This window comes from Ranitomeya variabilis, chromosome 5, assembly GCF_051348905.1.
Source record: "Ranitomeya variabilis isolate aRanVar5 chromosome 5, aRanVar5.hap1, whole genome shotgun sequence".
Lineage (NCBI taxonomy): Eukaryota > Metazoa > Chordata > Amphibia > Anura > Dendrobatidae > Ranitomeya > Ranitomeya variabilis.
In genome coordinates, this window is record NC_135236.1 from 671,242,807 (window position 1) to 671,263,083 (window position 20,277).

General features: G+C 39.7%; 1 protein-coding gene across 1 annotated transcript in view; it reads left to right on the forward strand.

Annotated features, from left to right (window-relative positions):
* Positions 1 to 1,740: 1,740 nt before the first annotated feature.
* Positions 1,741 to 20,277, forward strand: part of SLC13A4 (solute carrier family 13 member 4) — a 35,371-nt gene continuing 16,834 nt past the window's right edge. The window contains exons 1-5 of the mRNA XM_077266760.1: positions 1,741 to 1,989; positions 5,157 to 5,285; positions 16,179 to 16,315; positions 18,892 to 19,073; positions 19,345 to 19,399. Of these exons, the coding sequence (XP_077122875.1) occupies positions 1,846 to 1,989; positions 5,157 to 5,285; positions 16,179 to 16,315; positions 18,892 to 19,073; positions 19,345 to 19,399 (647 nt within the window). The 5' untranslated portion in view covers positions 1,741 to 1,845. The remainder of the gene's footprint in view (positions 1,990 to 5,156; positions 5,286 to 16,178; positions 16,316 to 18,891; positions 19,074 to 19,344; positions 19,400 to 20,277) is intronic.

The following is a 20,277-nucleotide window of genomic DNA, read 5'->3' on the forward strand; positions in this document are numbered from 1 at the left end:
TTCGGGCTCATTTTATCCCATTACAGCAATGGCCGTTTATTTCCTTCTTCTCCCCAGTAATTGGACGATATTATAATAATAAGTAGGTGTAGAACGCCCCCTGGTGGGTGCTGGCTGCAATCAACCTAACTAGGCCTCATTTATCAAAACGTTTGTCCATAGCAACCAACCACAGGACAGCTTTCATTTTTTAAACAGCTCAGTTAAAATGAAACCTGAGCTGTGATTGGTTGCTCTGGGAAATGAAAGTAAAATGAAACCTGCACTGGTTGCTATGGGCAATGAAGACAGTTTTGATAAATCTGCCTCATTGCAGCCAAAAATCTAAAGTTGTGAACACCAACATCTTCTCTTGTAAATGATTAACCCCTTACGACCTATTCCGACGCTATTTTCAGGCACATGACAGCTGATTTAATCACATGTGCCCCTAACAGCCGCGGGTAGAATCGCGATGCACCCGCGACTGTTAACATGTTAAATGCCGCTGTCAATTTCTGACATGGTCGCGTCCGGAAGCGAGTCACTAACCCCGCCCATCAGCGCCTGTCACATGATCGCGGGCGCCGATGGGTTGGCATGACAACTGGGGGTCTGCAGAAGACCCCCGTGCTTGTCATTCCAGATCTGCTATGAGCATCTACTACACATAGGTTGTCCATTTTTGCTTTTTATTCTTATGTTTTCTTAGGTTATTACATTTTAGATTGTCTGTTTCATGTCATTTTAGTTTATGTAAATTTTTACATTTTTTTATTATAACTTTTTATTACTTCAAGGTTGTTACATTTATTTATCTTTTTTTTAGATTTTTCACTTTCTTATTTTAAGGTTCTTCATTTTCTTTTAGTTTTTATTTTTTTAGAATTTATTTTTTTACGTTGCCTATTTTATTTCATTTTTTTTGTTTTTACCCTTTTGTGTTTTTACATCTTTGATATACTTTTTGCTTTTTATTTCTGTAGGTTTATTATTTTTAAGTTGTCCATTGCTTTAGTTTTTTTTTCTTGTTGTTTTAGGTTGTACATTTTTAGGTTGTGCATTTCTTTTTTTATTTTAGGTTTTTTTGCGCCCTCTTTATTCTTTTATTATGTTAGGTTTTTATGGTTTTGATTGTCAATTTTTTTTAGGCTTTCCCTTTCTATTTACTATAACTTACACTTTTTATACACGGTTATAACTTAATATGCTGAAAAACTAAATGTCCAGATAGCCAAAGTCCATTCTATATAGTTTTTTTTAATTTTTTTCCTCTTGTTTTTTAGGTTTACTGTATTTGCTATATATTTTTTTCAAATATTTGTGATTTTAGTTAATTTTTCTAGGGTTTTCTTTTATTATTATTTTTATTCTTTTTTATGACTACCCATTTATTGCATTTTGTTTATTTCCACTTTACTGTTATTTACAGGTTTTTCTAATTATTTGTTGTAATTTGGGAATTTTTATAGACTTTACTTCATTTGGGGTTTTTTTAAATTTATTTTAGGTTGTCTATTTTTTTTTTACCTTTTCCTTTTTTTATTTTATTATAAAGTCTAAACTTATCAAAAAGTTGTAACGTAATATGCTTAATCAGCTATGAAGCCGGAAAACTCAAAAGTCAAGATCACCACGTTCCTTTCCATACATTAAGGGAGCGGTTAATTTAGGATTATCGGATTTTTTAAAATTTTTTTGTTTTTTTAATCCCTAAGAATAGTAACCTTGACAATGTATTTAACAAAATGCTAACAAGTGCCACCTAAGTCAGAGTTTGTGGGGGAGAAATGAACGAAGGATTAATGGGCGTCACAGGATTTCTGGAAGAGGGAGACTTAGAAGAAAATCCATCAGCAAACCTTCATGAGTTTGGACAGACGCCTATTCAGCTACCTCCGGACCAGGATGGCAGGGGTGTGGACCCAATTAATGCGATCCAAGAACCTAGTCCTGGTCATCTCTATCCCCCTTCTACTGCTTCCCCTTCCCCTTCTGCACCCCAGCAGTGTAAGTATTATAGGACTTACTAACACTTTTTGCTACTGGATCATGACCTGCTCCCCCCAACCATGACCGCAATAAGGGGGCACATAATCAGGTGCGTCACCACAATAAAGAAAGTTACATTAACATTAATAGTGACTGACAAGCACAATTATGGGGCTTTATGGATGACAATTTTATAAAGTCACTGTGTGATTGCATGGCACCGCAATGGGGGCATTATAGGTGCAACTGTGGCTGTAATGTTCAGACTGACACTGTTATTGGACAAGGTGTCTGACATTTTTCTTGACCATTATAGATGGCAATTTTATAAAAGCACTGTAATGGAGACGACATTATTCTAGGGACACTTTGGTCAACACTGTTATGTGAGTATTATAGATGGTACCGCTATGGGGTTATTGTGGATGGCACTTTTAGAAAGGTGTTATATTATGTCACTGTTATAACAGAATTGTACATGGCACTATTATGATGGGGTTATGGATGACACTTTTAGGAAGGTATTATAGATGATACTGTTATGATGGTAATGTAGATAGCACTATTATGAGGGTATTGTAGATGGCACTGTTATGAAGGCATAAATGGCACTATTAGGAGGATATTATGCACTGTACTGTTATAAGAATGTTGTGGATGGTTCTGTTTTGATTTTTTTTAAATCGCACAGCTATGGGGACCCAGTGGATGGTACAGTTAGGGGAACATTATGGATGACACTATAATCATTACATTCTGAATGGCACTACAATGAGGACATTGTGGATGGCACTGTTATGGGGACATTGTGGTTGGCACTGTTATGGGGACATTGTGGATGGCACTGTTATAGGGACACTGTGGATGGCACTGTTATGGGGACACTGTGGATGGCACTGTTATGGTGACATTGTGGATGGCACTGTTATGGGGACATTGTGGATGGCACTGTTATGAGGACATTGTGGATGGCACTGTTATGGGGACATTGCGCATGGCACTGTTATGGTGACATTGTGGATGGCACTGTTATGAGGACATTGTGGATGGCACTGTTATGGGGACATTGTGCATGGCACTGTTATGGGGACATTGTGCATGGCACTGTTATGGGGACATTGTGCATGGCACTGTTATGGGGACATTGTGGATGACACTGTAATGGGGACATTGTGGTTGACACTGTTATGGGGACATTGTGGATTGCACTGTTATGGGGACATTGTGGATGGCACTGTTATGGGGACATTGTGGTTGGCACTGTTATGGGGACATTGTGGATGGCACTGTTATGGGGACATTGTGGTTGGCACTGTTATGGGGACATTGTGGATGGCACTGTTATGGGGACACTGGATGACACTTATGGGGACATTGTGGATGGCACTGTTATAGGGACATTGCACATGGCACTGTTATGGGGACATTGTGGATGGCACTGTTATGGGGACATTGTGGATGACACTGTAATGGGGACATTGTGGTTGACACTGTTATGGGGACATTGTGGATGGCACTGTTATGGTGACATTGTGGGTGAAACTTATGGGACATTGTAGATGGCACTGTAATGGTGGCATTGTGGATAGCACTGTAATGGGGTATTGTGGATGGTACTGTAATGGTCGTTTTGTGGAAGACACAGCAATAGGGCATAGTGGATTGCACTGTAATGGTTTCATTGTGGATACCACTGTAATGGGGCAATGTAAATGGCACAATGGTTGTATTGTGACTGGCAGTGCAATAGGGCATTGTAGATGGCACTGTAATGGGGCATTGTGGATGTGTCATGTCGGACGCTATTCACACTAGGGCGTCCGACAGACAGCGGTGATTCCACATTCGTCCACTATACGCTCAGTGGCGCCGGCTAGACTTTATCCAGGTTGTCGGGGGTTAATCTAGCTGGTAATCGGGTTGGAGGCTGAGTCACGCCCGTGGCCTTTAAATAGTCATTCTGCACTTTAGGCGTCGCCGATTATAGCTTGTGTCTTGTGCCTGGTGATCTCGGTCTGGAGTGGTGGTCTAGGAGAAATAATATCGTATCTGGTGGTGTATTATCCTTTGTCCATGCGGGTACTGAGTAGACTACAGCTGATTACCCGGGCCCCTGCGATATCCCTCAGATTAGGGAGACCCTGTCTGTCCCTCTCCCAGAATTTACACTGATGGTGTGCTTGTCTGGGCCGCCAGGCCTGACCCTGACTCCTGTTTCAGTCCTATGCTGAAACCTCCACCCGCCACCCAGTGATAAGACCACACACCAACCCCTACAGAAAGCACAGACAGGGAAAACTAAAAACGCACCACGCCGCAGACACACAGGAAAATACTAAAATGTGCACAGGGCAAAACAAATACAAATATAGGAAGGAGAAATATGACAAAGGATAATACACCACCAGATACGATATTATTTCTCCTAGACCACCACTCCAGACCGAGATCACCAGGCACAAGACACAAGCTATAATCGACGACGCCCAAAGTCCAGAATGACTATTTGAAGGCCACGGGCGTGACCCAGCCTCCAACCCGATTACCAGCTAGATTAACCCCGGACAACCTGGATAAAGTCTAGCTGACGCCACTGAGCATATAGTGGACGAATGTGGAATCACCGCTGTCTGTCAGACGCCCTAGTGTGAATAGCATCCGACATGACAGGATGGCACTGCAATGGTCGTATTGTGGATGGCACTGTAATGGATCATTGTAGATGGCACTGTAATGGGGCATTGTGGATGGCACTGTAATGGTTGTATTGTGAATGGCAGTGCAATAGGGCATTGTAGATGGCACTGTAATGGAGCATTGTAGATGGCACTGTAATGGTCACAATTTAGATGGCATTGTGATGGGGCATTGTGAATGGCACTGTTCACACTTTCCCTTTCGGCTGACCACACATGGCCTTCTATAATGACTCAATATTACAACTAGGTGAGAATTGGGTTATGTATCCTTGATATTACAGTCCTGAGGGGTGTCTGTCAGGCGGACATAGGCTGGGTACATGTGCCATAGGTAACACATCTGATCTTCCATCCATGGCTGTCCATACACCATACATCATCATTAACTCCTTATATACCACGTAGTTAGAAACAGCAATCAGTAGTGATTTTGACCCACAATTGTGTATTTTTGAATCTCCAAAAAAGGTTTTTCTTCTTTTTTAGGAATCTTCCTGCGCCTATGTCCTTATAGTCACCGCCGTCTATTGGGTGTCGGAGGCCGTTCCCCTTGGAGCTGCTGCCCTGGTTCCTGCGTTCCTCTTCCCACTTTTTGGAGTCCTAAAATCTAGTGAGGTCAGATATATTCAGGCACTGATAAAGACAGGTCAAATCATATTTCATAGGTGTGTGTGTATATATATATATATATATATATATATATATATATATATATATATATATATATATATATACTGTATATATATATATATATATATATATACACTCACTGGCCACTTTATTAGGTACACCTGTCCAACTTCTTGTTAACACTTAATTTCTAATCAGCCAATCACATGGCGGCAACTCAGTGCATTTAGGCATGTAGACATGGTCAAGACAATCTCCTGCAGTTCAAACCGAGCATCAGTATGGGGAAGAAAGGTGATTTGAGTGCCTTTGAACGTGGCATGGTTGTTGGTGCCAGAAGGGCTGGTCTGAGTATTTCAGAAACTGCTGATCTACTGGGATTTTCACGCACAACCATCTCTAGGGTTTACAGAGAATGGTCCGAAAAAGAAAAAAAATCCAGTGAGCGGCAGTTCTGTGGGCGGAAATGCCTTGTTGATGCCAGAGGTCAGAGGAGAATGGGCAAACTGGTTCGAGCTGATAGAAAGGCAACAGTGACTCAAATCGCCACCCGTTACAACCAAGGTAGGCCTAAGAGCATCTCTGAACGCACAGTGCGTCGAACTTTGAGGCAGATGGGCTACAGCAGCAGAAGACCACACCGGGTACCACTCCTTTCAGCTAAGAACAGGAAACTGAGGCTACAATTTGTACAAGCTCATCGAAATTGGACAGTAGAAGATTGGAAAAACGTTGCTTGGTCTGATGAGTCTCGATTTCTGCTGCGACATTCGGATGGTAGGGTCAGAATTTGGCGTAAACAACATGAAAGCATGGATCCATCCTGCCTTGTATGGAGCATCTTTGGGATGTGCAGCCGACAAATCTGCGGCAACTGTGTGATGCCATCATGTCATTATAGACCAAAATCTCTGAGGAATGCTTCCAGCACCTTGTTGAATCTATGCCACGAAGAATTGAGGCAGTTCTGAAGGCAAAAGGGGGTCCAACCCGTTACTAGCATGGTGTACCTAATAAAGTGGCCGGTGAGTGTATATATATATATATATATATATATATATACACACACAGTACAGACCAAAAGTTTGGACACACCTTCTCATGTAAAGATTTTTCTGTATTTTCACGACTATGAACATTGTACATTCACACTGAAGGCATCAAAACTATGAATTAACACATGTGGAATTATATACTTAACAAAAAAGTGTGAAACAGCTGAAAATATGTCTTATATTCTAGGTTCTTCAGAGTAGCCACCTTTTGCTTTGATGACTGCTTTGCACACTCTTGGCATTCTCTTGATGAGCTTCAAGAGGTAGTCATCAGGAATGGTCTTCCAACAATCTTGAAGGAGTTCCCAGAGATGCTTAGCACTTGTTGGCCCTTTTGCCTTCACTCTGCGGTCCAGCTCACCCCAAACCATCTCGATTGGGTTCGGGTCTGGTGACTGTGGAGGCCAGGACATCTGGCTTGGCACCCCTCACTCTCCTTCTCGGTCAAATAGCCCTTACACAGCCTGGAGGTGTGTTTGGGGTCATTGTCCTGTTGAAAAATAAATGATGGTCCAACTAAATGCCGCTGCAAGATGCCGTGGTAGCCATGCTGGTTCAGTATGCCTTCAGTTTTGAATAAATCCCCAATAGTGTCACCAGCAAAGCCTCCACACCATCACACCTCCTGCTCCATGCTTCACTGTGGGAACCAGGCATGTAGAGTCCATCCGTTCACCTTTTCTGCGTCGCACAAGGACACGGTGGTTGGAAACAAAGATCTCAAATTTGGACTCATCAGACCAAAGCACAGATTTCCACTGGTCTAATGTCCATTCCTTGGGTTCTTTAACCCAAACAAGTCTCTTCTGCTTGTTGCCTGTCCTTAGCAGTGGTTTCCTATCAGCTATTTTACCATGAAGGCCTGCTGCACAAAGTCTCCTCTTAACAGTTGTTGTAGAGATGTGTCTGCTGCTAGAACTCTGTCTGGCATTGACCTGGTCTCTAATCTGAGCTGCTGTTAACCTGCGATTTCTGAGGCTGGTGACTCGGATAAACTTATCCTCAGAAGCAGAGGTGACTCTTGGTCTTCCTTTCCTGGGGCGGTCCTCATGTGAGCCAGTTTCTTTGTAGCGCTTGATGGTTTTTGCCACTGCACTTGGGAACACTTTCAAAGTTCTCCCAATTTTTCGGACTGACTGACCTTCATTTCTTAAAGTAATGATGGCCACTCATTTTTCTTTACTTAGCTGCTTTTTTCTTGCCATAATACAAATTCTAACAGTCTATTCAGTAGGACTATCAGCTGTGTATCCACCAGACTTCTGCACAACACAACTAATGGTCCCAGCCCCATTTATAAGGCAAGAAATCCCACTTATTAAACCTGACAGGGCACACCTGTGAAGTGAAAACCATTAACGGTGACTACCTCTTGGAGCTCATCAAGAGAATGCCAAGAGTGTGCAAAGCAGTCATCAAAGCAAAAGGTGGCTACTTTGAAGAACCTAGAATATGAGACATAATTTCAGTTGTTTCACACTTTTGTGTTAAGTATATAATTCCACATGTGTTAATTCATAGTTTTGATGCCTTCAGTGTGAATGTACAATTCTCATAGTCATGAAAATACATAAAAATCTTTAAATGAGAAGGTGTGTCCAAACTTTTGATCTGTACTGTGTATATATATATATATATACAGTGGGGAAAATAAGTATTTGATCCGCTGCCGATTGTGCAAGTTTTCCCACCTACAAAGAATGGAGAGTAGTGATGAGCGAGTGTGCTCATTACTCAGTTTTCCGAGCATGCTCGGGTGGTCTCTGAGTATTTTTGGCGTGCTTGTAGATTATTACAACCTGAACACATGCAGGGATTGGGTGTTGGTTAGGGAATTCCCACATGTATTCAGGCTGTCTAGCAGCCGCAAATCATGCAGCTGTGGGGACACAAACAATCTGCGAGCATGCCAAAAATACTCAGAGACCACCCGAGCATGCTCGGAAAACTCGAGAAATGAGCACACTCACTCATCACTATTGGAGAGGTCTGACATTTTTATCGTAGGTACACTTCACCTGTGAGAGACAGGATCTAAAAATAAAATCCAGAAAATCACATTGTAGGATCTTTACATAATTAATTAGCATTTTATTGCATGAAATAAGTATTTGATACAATAGAAAAACAGAACTTAATATTTGGTAGAAACCTTTATTTGTAATTACAAGATCCAGATCTTTCAGGTGGGCAACATTGAGTTTCAGCTCACTCCAAATATTTTCTATTGGGTTCAGGTCTGTACACTGGCTAGGCCACTCCAGGACCTTGAAATGCTTCTTACAGAGCCACTCCTTAGTTGCCCTGGTTGTGTGTTTCGGGTCAATATCATGCTGGAAGACCCGGCCATGACCCATCTTCAATGCTCTTACTGAGGGAAGGAGGTTGTTGGCCAAAATCTCACAATACATGATCCCATCCATCCTCCCTTCAGTACAGTGCAGTTGACCTGTCCCCTTTGCAGAAAAGCACCCCAAAAATATGATGTTTCCCCCACCATGCTTCACGGTTGGGATGGTGTTCTTGGGGTTGTACTTATCCTCCTTCTTCCTCCAAACACGGGAGAGGAGTTGATACCAAAAAGATCTATTTTGTCTCATCTGACCACATGACCTTCTCCCATGCCTCCTCTGGATCATCCAGATGGTCATTGGTGAACTTCAAATGGGCCTGGACATGTGCTGGTGTGAGCAGGAGGATCTTGTGTGCCCTGCAGGATTTTACTCCATGATGACGTAGTGTGCTACTAATGGTAATGTTTGAGACTGTGGTCCCAGCTCTCTTCAGGTCATTGACCAGGTCCTTCCTTGTAGTTCTGGGCTGATTCCTGACCTTTCTCAGAATCATCCTTACCCCACGAGGCGAGATCCTGCATGGAGACCGAGTAAGATTGACAGTCATCTTGTGTTTCTTCCCTTTTCTAATGTTGTGTCATCAGTTGTTGCCTTCTCACCACGCTTCTTGCCTATTGTCCTGTAGCCCATCCCAGCCTTGTGCAGGTCTACAATGTTGTCCCCGGTGTCCTTAGACAACTCTTTGGTCCTGGCCATGGTGGAGAGGTTGGAGTGTGATTGAGTGTGTGGACAGGTGTCTTTTATACAGGTAACGAGGTCAAACAGGAACAATTAAGTAATGAGTGCAGAGTAGGAGGCTTCTTACAGGTTGGTCAGTGATCAAATACTTATTTAATGTAATAAAATGCAAATTAATTATGTAAAACTCCTACAATGTGATTTTCTGGATTTTATTTTTAGATTCTGTCTCTCACAGGTGAAGTGTATCTTCGATAAAAATTACAGAAGTCTCCATTCTTTGTAGGTGGGAAAATGTGCAAAATCGGCAGCGGATCAAATACTTATTTTCCCCACTGTATATACGTATACATTAAACAGCGGAATTACCCAGGATGCATTTCTGAGCATTGGGATATGATGGCGAGAACTGAGAATACGGATTTCTGGCAATGTTCCGTAGATCTGGCGACTTCCTTGCTACAGACAGATCTCGGCTCCGCCTCTTTGGCTTTATTCCCTCCTGTTTCCAGCTCCGCAGATGAGATTATTAAATCCAGCTACCGATGCGTAACCTCCACCAGGATTCCCAGTCTAAACAATGTCATAAACCATAGAATTATATTACCCAGAATGACCTGCAGGAAAAGTATACAAATAAAGGGGGCAACTGGTGGTGACCACAAAAATGTGAGCGTATAGATGGGGTTGGAGAAAAGCAGGTGGGGAAAAGAAGACCTCAGCATTACGGAGCCATGTTGTCCCTATATACAAATGTGGTGCAATATAAATAAAACCGCCATATGATGCCAATATAATAATGAACACCCTTCACTGTAGATGAAACATTGTTCAATATAGTGCTGCACAATGCCCAAATAATAATGAATGACATTCTTTGTAGGGATAATAGCATCCATAATACACCGATAGTACCGCCATAAAGTGCATAATGCAGCTATACACTGTCAATGATCTGCGAGCTGATGACATAGGCATTGACAATAATCCCGCCCACAAGACACACTTTTGATTCATTTTCTGCTATTTTTGTTAAATTATTTTAGAAAAATAATGCCGCCATATAACGTCAATGTAATAATGAACAGTTTTCAATTCAGGCATAGTACCACCCAGTTAACAAAGTCAATGTAATAATTAATGAGATTCTGAGCAGAGTTAATACAGTTTGCAGCACAGTGTCATACAGTGCCCAAATAATACCGCCATGAAGTGCTTAATGCTGCTATATAATATCAATGCGGACTGTGCCGGTAACTTTGGCATTCAGACTAACCCCAGTCCCAAACACACATACACTAACACACACATATTTTCAATCAGTGTGCTGCATTATTATTATTTAATGATGTTCAAATAATAGCGCCATATAGCATCAATGTAATAATGCTGAGATAATACTGCCCTTCAGTACTGAAATATATAAAATCAGTGTAATAATAAATGGCTGCCTGTGCAGAGATAATATCATCATTAATACGGTGAACAAATAATACCATCATAAAGTACAATACCATGCCGTGCCATATAGTGCAGAAGTAATACTGTCAGCGTAATCAACACATTTTAATGAAGATAATACCGCCTAACAATACACTTCATATAATGTCACTATAATAATGAAAGATGTTCAGTTCTGTGTTGAACCAATGACATCCATAAGTAACTGCCATATAGTGCACAAGTTATGCTGCAATAAAGTGAATAATACTGCTATATACAGTCAAAGAGCCATGTACCGATGATATAATCACTGAGACACCTCATCCACACGCACACATTTCCAATCAATGCGCTGCATTGTTTTATTTTTTTATCATGTACAAATAATGCCGCCATATGACATCAATGTAATAATGAATATAATGAATCCTATAAATAAAAATATAATACTGACCTACAATAAAATGCCATATAAAGCCAATGTCAAAACTACTGGCTTTCTATGTAAATAATACCGTCCATGATACACAGCATTATACTGCTATACACTGCACAAATAATAATGCCATATAGAATCAATGTAATAATGAGCCACTTATATCGCAAGGGTAAAACCAGGACTGTATAGAGCCACTTATGTTTTCGAGGTAAGACCAGGACAATATCAGTGGCTCGTTATTACACTGATTCTATATGGCGCTATTATTTGTACAGTGTATAGCAGTATGACGCGCTTTATATAATGTCAATGTAATAATAAATGCCTTTATTTTAGAAACGTGTTTATACTATATTATTTGTCTTTTATTATTGTTTTCTCCGCATTAAGAGTGCCATATAGTGCACAAATAATAGTGCCGTAATATGCATAGTACTGCTATATACTGTCAATGAGGTGTGTGCTAGTCTGGATTTGATGGTGTGATATATTTTTGATGATTCCTAGTCCCCACAGCCATGATCAGCGATATTCTGTAACATTACAGGGAGAACATGTGGAATCTGGAAGAGAAGGCAGAGAATTAGTTTGCAGAACTTTTCCTTCCTCAGTGGGGCGGCAGACGGATCACAGAAAACAATGCAGCCTTTGAGCTCCAGGCCACGGGACTCCTGCCCACCTGAATAAGAAGTTTTTTATTAGAAATAGCTACCCATGTATTGTGGGGAGGGGGAGGCTGGTAATGAGGTCATCCCAGTGGGGCAAAGGTGGCACAGTGGGCACCAAGGTTACGAAGGTGCCCTCTAGGGCGGTATTCTCTACCCTAAGGTGTTCTACATCTGCCTTATGGTGTAATTATTCCATAATTGCATCATCATCCATGAAAAGTGAGAGAATAATTTCCGATGTAGGTGAATAAAAAGTCTAAAGTCCATACAGATCATATACAAAAACAGAGAACAATAAAGCGTAAAGTCCAAAAATGGAACGTATCAATTCAATAGCCCTGCCCTCCTTCATCTTTACCATATGTGTCCTGCACCACCACTCTGTAACCCTACGTCCTGTGCGGCACTATTATTATTGAGATGTATAGCAGTATTATATATGACACTAAGTTCATTGGGTGTTTCCTGCTTGTGGAGCTGCAAGTTCAGAGCTCAGTGGGCATTTCCTACCTGTGGAGATTTTCTAATGGCAGATCTGAAAGTATGGAGTTCAGTGGACGTTTTCTACTTTTGCAGATGCACGTTCAGAGCTCAGTTGGCGTTTCACTGTTTTGGAGCTGCAAATTCAGAACTCAGTGAGTGTTTCCTACTTGTGGAGCTGCAAGTTAAGAGTTCATTGGGTGTTTCCTACTTGTGGAGCTAGAAGTTCAGAGCTCAGTAGGCATTACTTACCTGTGGATATTTTCTAATGGCGGATCTGAAGTTTAGAGTTCAGTGGGTGTTTTCTACTTCTGCAGCTGCACGTTCAGAGCTCAGTTGGCGTTTCCTTGTTGTGGAGCTGCAAATTCAGAGCTCAGTTAGTGTTTCCCACTTGTTGACCTGCAAGTTAAGAGTTAATTAGGTGTTTCCTACTTGTGGAGCTGGAAGTTCAGAACTCATTGGGTGTTTCCTTCCTACATTTGGAGCTGCAAGTTTAGCGATCAGCGAACGCTTCCTAGTTGTAGAGCCATAAGATCAGAGCTCAGTGGGCATTTCCTATTTTTGGAGCTGCAAGTTCAGAGTTCAGTGAGTGTTTCCTACTTGTGGAGCTGGTAGTGCTGAACTCATTGGGTGTTTCCTTCCTACATTTGGAGCTGCAAGTTCAGAACTCAGTGGGGCATTTCCTACCTGTGGAAATTTTCTAATGGTGGATCTGAAAGTTTAGAGTTCAGTGGACATTTTCTACTTCTGCAGCTGCAAGTTCAGAGCTCAGTTGGCGTTTCCTTGTTTTGGAGCTACAGATTCAGAGCTCAGTGAGTGTTTCCTACTTGTGAAGCTGCAAGTTAAGAGTTCATTGGGTGTTTCCTACTTGTAGAGCTGGAAGTTCAGAACTCATTGGGTGTTTCCTTCCTACATTTGGAGCTGAAAGTTCAGCGATCAGTGGACGCTTCATTCTTGTAGAGCCATAAGATCAGTGAGCTCAGTGAGCACTTCCTATTTTTGGAGCTGCAAGTTCAGAACTCAGTGGGGATTTCCTACCTGTGGAAATTTTCTAATGGCGGATCTGAAAGTTTAGAGTTCAGTGGACATTTTCTACTTCTGCAGCTGCAAGTTCAGAGCTCAGTTGGCGTTTCCTTGTTTTGGAGCTACAGATTCAGAGCTCAGTGAGTGTTTCCTACTTGTGAAGCTGCAAGTTAAGAGTTCATTGGGTGTTTCCTACTTGTAGAGCTGGAAGTTCAGAACTCATTGGGTGTTTCCTTCCTACATTTGGAGCTGAAAGTTCAGCGATCAGTGGACGCTTCATTCTTGTAGAGCCATAAGATCAGTGAGCTCAGTGAGCACGTCCTATTTTTGGAGCTGCAAGTTCAGAACTCAGTGGGGATTTCCTACCTGTGGAAATTTTCTAATGGCGGATCTGAAAGTTTAGAGTTCAGTGGGTGTTTTCTACTTCTGCAGCTGCAAGTTCAGAGCTCAGTTGGCGTTTCCTTGTAGTGAAGCTGCAAATTCAGAGCTAAGTGAGTGTTTCCTACTTGTGGAGCTGGAAGTTCCGAACTCATTGGGTGTTTTCTTCCTACATTTGGCATTATATCTTGTTGTTACTTTGGCACTATATGACACTGTTATATATTCACTATAGCCATTACATAGTATCCATGTAGAATTAACATATATCGCTGTTTCTTTGCCACTGTATGGCACCATTATATGTTCACCGCTAACACTACTATGTGGGGCCTGTATCACTGTTATTTGAGCACAGTATGTCATTATTACGTTGGCACTGTCTGGCACTATTATGTGTTCACTGTAAGCACTACTGTGTCTGGTCTGTATTGTGCTAATGTCTATCACTTTTACTTGGTCACTATGTATCATTTTTACTTTGGCACTCCATTGCACTATTATGTATTCACTGTAGTCATCATTATCTTGGGTACTTTATGCTGTTACTTTGGCACTAGTATTTGTTCACTGTAAGCACTACCATGTAGTTTCTGCGTGATGTTAATATATATCATTGTATCTCATTTTTACTTTGGCACTGTATGGCACTGCTATGTGTTCACTACTATGTAAGGTATATATCAAATTAATATATACCTCTGTTACTTTGGCATTATACACTGTGTATGTTTTTCTGATGGCACTATTATGTGTTCACTGTAAACACTACTATATAGGATATGTATAGTGTTACCATATATTACTGTCACATTTGCACTATATGGCACTATTATGTGTTCACAGTAAATACTACTGTATGGGGTTGTGTATAATGTTGTCACTGTCCCTTTTGCACTATATGGCACTATTTAGTGTTCACTGTAAACACTACTATATAGGATATGTATACTGTTACCATATATTACTGTTACATTTGCACTATATGGCACTATTTAGTGTTCACTGTAAACACTACTATGTAGGATATGTATAGTGTTACCATATATTACTGTCACATTTGCACTATATGGCACTATTATGTGTTCCAATAAACACTACTATATAGGGTATGCATATTGTTGCCGTATATCACTGTCCTGTTTGCACTATATGGCGTTATTATCTGTTCACTGTAAGCAGTACTACACAGGGTCTGTGAGGTGGCATTATTTAGTGCCATTTTGACTTTTAAAAGTTTTTTTTTTTATGCCAGGATTGGTATATGTTAGCACTGCCCAAATCTGATATTCTGCACTATATGGCGGCATTATTTAGCATTCTTAAGATATTTTCACTAAATATAATGGACGATACATGGGATACTGCAGAGAAATAGCTGAAACGGGGAAGAGTTAACTACATTTTCCAGTTTCATTTACCTAAACCCTAATTTTTTTTCGGTCTTCTGGATGGAAACAGTGAACGATTCTATTCACCGACAGGAAGCACAGATCTTAAAAATGGTGAAAAGTTGAAACACAAAGTATTTTTAGACAGTTGTGTAACTAGGGGGAGGATTTGGAGGGTATAACTGTAGGAGTAGGCGATGGTGTCACTCAGGTGTAAAACTAATCGACAATGGGGCGGAGCCTGACAACTTCTCCTGAAGAAAGAATGTCGGTTGTCAGGGAAGAAAGTGCTGCTACTCCAGCTTAACCAATACATGAGGATTGTGTATTTTGGATGTAGTTATGTAACCCCACTCCACCGCCAACTGACTAAATATGAGCAGATTGGAGTCTGGGGTGTTAATGATGGCGGCGATCCATAGAAATGAACAGACTTGTACATTCCTCACTCTTATTTTCACATATGGTCCCACATTTTTTTCCTCTGACCTCCCATCGCCTTGAAATTTATTGTTCTCACTGATCACAAAATTCGGCTAAGATAATGGTTTTCTGATGTCTGAAAAAATCATGATCTGCGAGAAATCGTGACTTCTCCGGCTATAAAGACTAATGCCACACAACACATGCGAATTTACCAGCAACTGGACTATCAAATCAATAAGCAACTAGTCACATCAGGTGGTCCTAACTCCCAAAAGACTTATTTTTAAAGTCCCGGTTGTACAAAATCGATTAAAAAATATTGTAATACCCATATCGACCACTAGATGTCAGCACAAATAAACCAGGACTCTCTCGCCTTACAGCAGCTGCAAAAAGGATTGTTCCAGATCTATAATACTGGATTGCATAAAAAAACAAGTGCTTTTCATCCGGATGTGTAAAATCGCTTTTTGTCATACCTTTGCAATAATTTTGAAACATCAATGTATTAAAAAAAGGGATTTATGGCAATTTTCTTTACAGGTGGCTGCAGAATATGTGAAGAACACAACACTTCTGCTCATGGGGGTCATCTGCTTGGCAGCTTCAGTGGAAAAATGGAATCTTCATAGGAGAATTGCTCTAAGGATGGTCATGGTGTCTGGAGCCAAACCGGGAATGTATGTGCAAAAAACTACTATAATACTGCCCCTATGTACAAGTCCATAATTACTATAATACTGCCCCTATGTACAAGAATATAACTACTATAATACTGCCCCTATGTACAAGAACATAACTACTATAATACTGCTCCTATGTACAAGAATATAACTACTATAATACTGCCCCTATGTGCAAGAATATAACTACTATAATACTGCCCCTATGTACAAGAATATAACTACTATAATACTGCCCCTATGTACAAGAATATAACTACTATAATACTGCTCCTATATACAAGAATATACCTACTATAATACTGCCCCTATGTACAGGAATATAACTACTATAATACTGCCCCTATGTACAGGAATATAACTACTATAATACTGCCCCCTATGTACAAGAATATAACTACTATAATACTGCCCCCTATGTACAAGAATATAACTACTATAATACTGCCCCTATGTACAAGAATATAACTACTATATTACTGCCCCTATGTACAAGAATATAACTACTATAATACTGCTCCTATGTACAAGAATATAACTACTATAATACTGCCCCTATGTACAAGAATATAACTACTATAATACTGCCCCTATGTGCAAGAATATAACTACTATAATACTGCTCCTATGTACAAGAATATAACTACTATAATACTGCTCCTATGTACAAGAATATAACTACTATAATACTGCCCCTATGTACAAGAATATAACTACTATAATACTGCCCGCTATGTACAAGAATATAACTACTATAATACTGCTCCTATATACAATAATATAACTACTATAATACTGCCCCCTATGTACAAGAATATAACTACTATAATACTGCCCCTATGTACAGAATATAACTACTATAATACTGCCCCTATGTACAGGAATATAACTACTATAATACTGCCCCTATGTACAGGAATATAACTACTATAATACTGCCCCCTATGTACAAGAATATAACTACTATAATACTGCCCCCTATGTACAAGAATATAACTACTATAATACTGCTCCTATGTACAAGAATATAACTACTATAATACTGCCCCTATGTACAGGAATTTAACTACTATAATACTGCCCCTATGTACAAGAATATAACTACTATAATACTGCTCCTATGTACAAGAATATAGCTACTATAATACTGCCCCTATGTACAAGAATATAACTGCTATAATACTGCCCCTATGTACAAGAATATAACTACTATAATACTGCTCCTATGTACAAGAATATAACTACTATAATACTGCTCCTATGTACAAGAATATAACTACTATAATACTGCTCCTATGTACAAGAATATAACTACTATAATACTGCTCCTATGTACAAGAATATAACTACTATATTACTGCCCCTATGTACAAGAATATAACTACTATAATACTGCCCCTATGTACAAGAATATAACTACTATAATACTGCCCCTATGTACAAGAATATAACTACTATAATACTGCCTCTATGTACAAGAATATAACTACTATAATACTGCTCCTATGTACAAGAATATAACTGCTATAATACTGCTCCTATGTACAAGAATATATCTACTATAATACTGCTCCTATGTACAAGAATATAACTACTATAATACTGCTCCTATGTACAAGAATATAACTACTATATTACTGCCCCTATGTACAAGAATATAACTACTATAATACTGCCCCTATGTACAAGAATATAACTACTATAATACTGCCTCTATGTACAAGAATATAACTACTATAATACTGTCCCTATGTACAAGAATATAACTACTATAATACTGCTCCTATGTATAAGAATATAACTACTGTAATACTGCCCCTATGTACAAGAATATAACTACTATAATACTGCCCCTATGTACAAGAATATAACTACTATAATACTGCCTCTATGTACAAGAATATAACTACTATAATACTGCCCCTATGTACAAGAATATAACTACTATAATACTGCTCCTATGTATAAGAATATAACTACTGTAATACTGCCCCTATGTACAAGAATATAACTACTATAATACTGCTCCTATTTTCAAGAATATAACTACTATATTACTGCCCCTATGTACAAGAATATAACTACTATATTACTGCCCCTATGTACAAGAATATAACTACTATAATACTGCTCCTATGTACAAGAATATAACTGCTATAATACTGCTCCTAAGTACAAGAATATAACTGCTATAATACTGCTCCTATGTACAAGAATATAACTACTATAATACTGCTCCTATGTACAAGAATATAACTACTATATTACTGCCCCTATGTACAAGAATATAACTACTATAATACTGCCCCTATGTACAAGAATATAACTACTATAATACTGCCTCCTATATATAAGAATATAACTACTATAATACTGCCCCCTATGTACAAGAATATAACTACTATAATACTGCTCCTATGTACAAGAATATAACTACTATAATACTGCCCTATGTACAAGAATATAACTACTATAATACTGCTCCTATGTACAAGAATATGAAACAATGTTGTAGTTTTGGTGAATTTTGGATGGATAAGAAGTGTCTTAGTGACTTTTGGTTTTTTTTCCAGGCTGTTAATGTGCTTTATGTGCTGCACTGCTCTGCTGTCCATGTGGCTTTCTAATACGTCATCCACTGCTATGGTGATGCCCATTGTTGATGCAGTTCTGCAGCAGCTGACAAGTGCTGATGAGGAGCATGAAGGAACTGTAGTCAATGGCTCTACTGCATCAGATAATACACAGCAGAAAGGTCACTGTCACCTACAAAAATAAATGTTTCACTTTTTAGTATCTTATACCTCAGAAATTCCTTTAACCCCTCCACTATAGTAGACCACCCTATACATTAAGTTATGTTCTAAGTAACCGATCCTTGACATTGCCAAGTTGCCCCTCTATATAACAATCACTCATAAAAGCCCCCAGAGGTCTCCAAGATTTCCACTGATGATAGAACAATAATGTAACATCTGTAAGTTTCACTTCATATATATAGACCAAATAATTTTTGGACTTTGCAGGTGGGAAGGAGAAGCAGAACCAACCTTCAATTGAACTCATATTCATCAATGAGGAGTAAGTAAAACTCAACAGATGAATCACAATAAATGTAGAAAGTATATGAGCACTTTCATACAACAAATAGATTTTAGTTTTGTTACTATGTATCTTTAACAGTTCATTTTTGTAGGGCTGCACATTCCAAAGTTAGTGGGCATTTCCTACTGATCGGGCTGCAAGTTTAGAGTTCAGTGGGCATTTTCTACTTGTGAAGCTGCAAGTTCAGAACTCAGTTGGCGTTTCCTCGTTTTGGAGAAGAAAGTTCGGAGCTCAGTGAGAGTTTCCTACTTGTTTGGTTGGAAGTTAAAAGTTCATTAAGTGTTTCCTACTTGTGGAGCTGCAAGTTCAGAGTTCAGTGGGCATTTTTTAGCTGTGAAGATACAGGTTCCAAAGTGAATGGGAATTTCCTAATGGTGGATTTAAAGTTTAGTGCTCGGTTGGTGTACTCTACTTCTGCAGCTGCAAGTTCAGAGCTCAGTTGGCGTTTTATTGTTTTGGAGTTGCAAATTCAGAGCTCATTGAGTGTTTCCTACTTGTTGACATGCAAGTTAAGAGTTCATTGGGAGTTTCCTACACGTGGAGCTGGAAGCTCAGAGCTCAGTGACGTTTCCTTTTTGTAGAGCTGCAAGTTTTGAATTCAGAGGGCAATTCATACTTGTGGAGCTACAAGTTCAGAACTGATTGGGTTCCCTACATATGGAGCAGAAAGTTCAGAGATCAGTGGACACTTCCTATTGTAGAGTCACAATTTCAGAGCTCACTGGGCATTTTCTACTTTTGGAGCTGCAAGTTTCCTACTTGTGAAGCTACAAGTTCAGAGCTCAGTGGCCATTTCCATCTCTTGAAGCTGCAAGTTCAGAGCTCAGTGGATGCTTCTTGTAGAACAGCAAGTT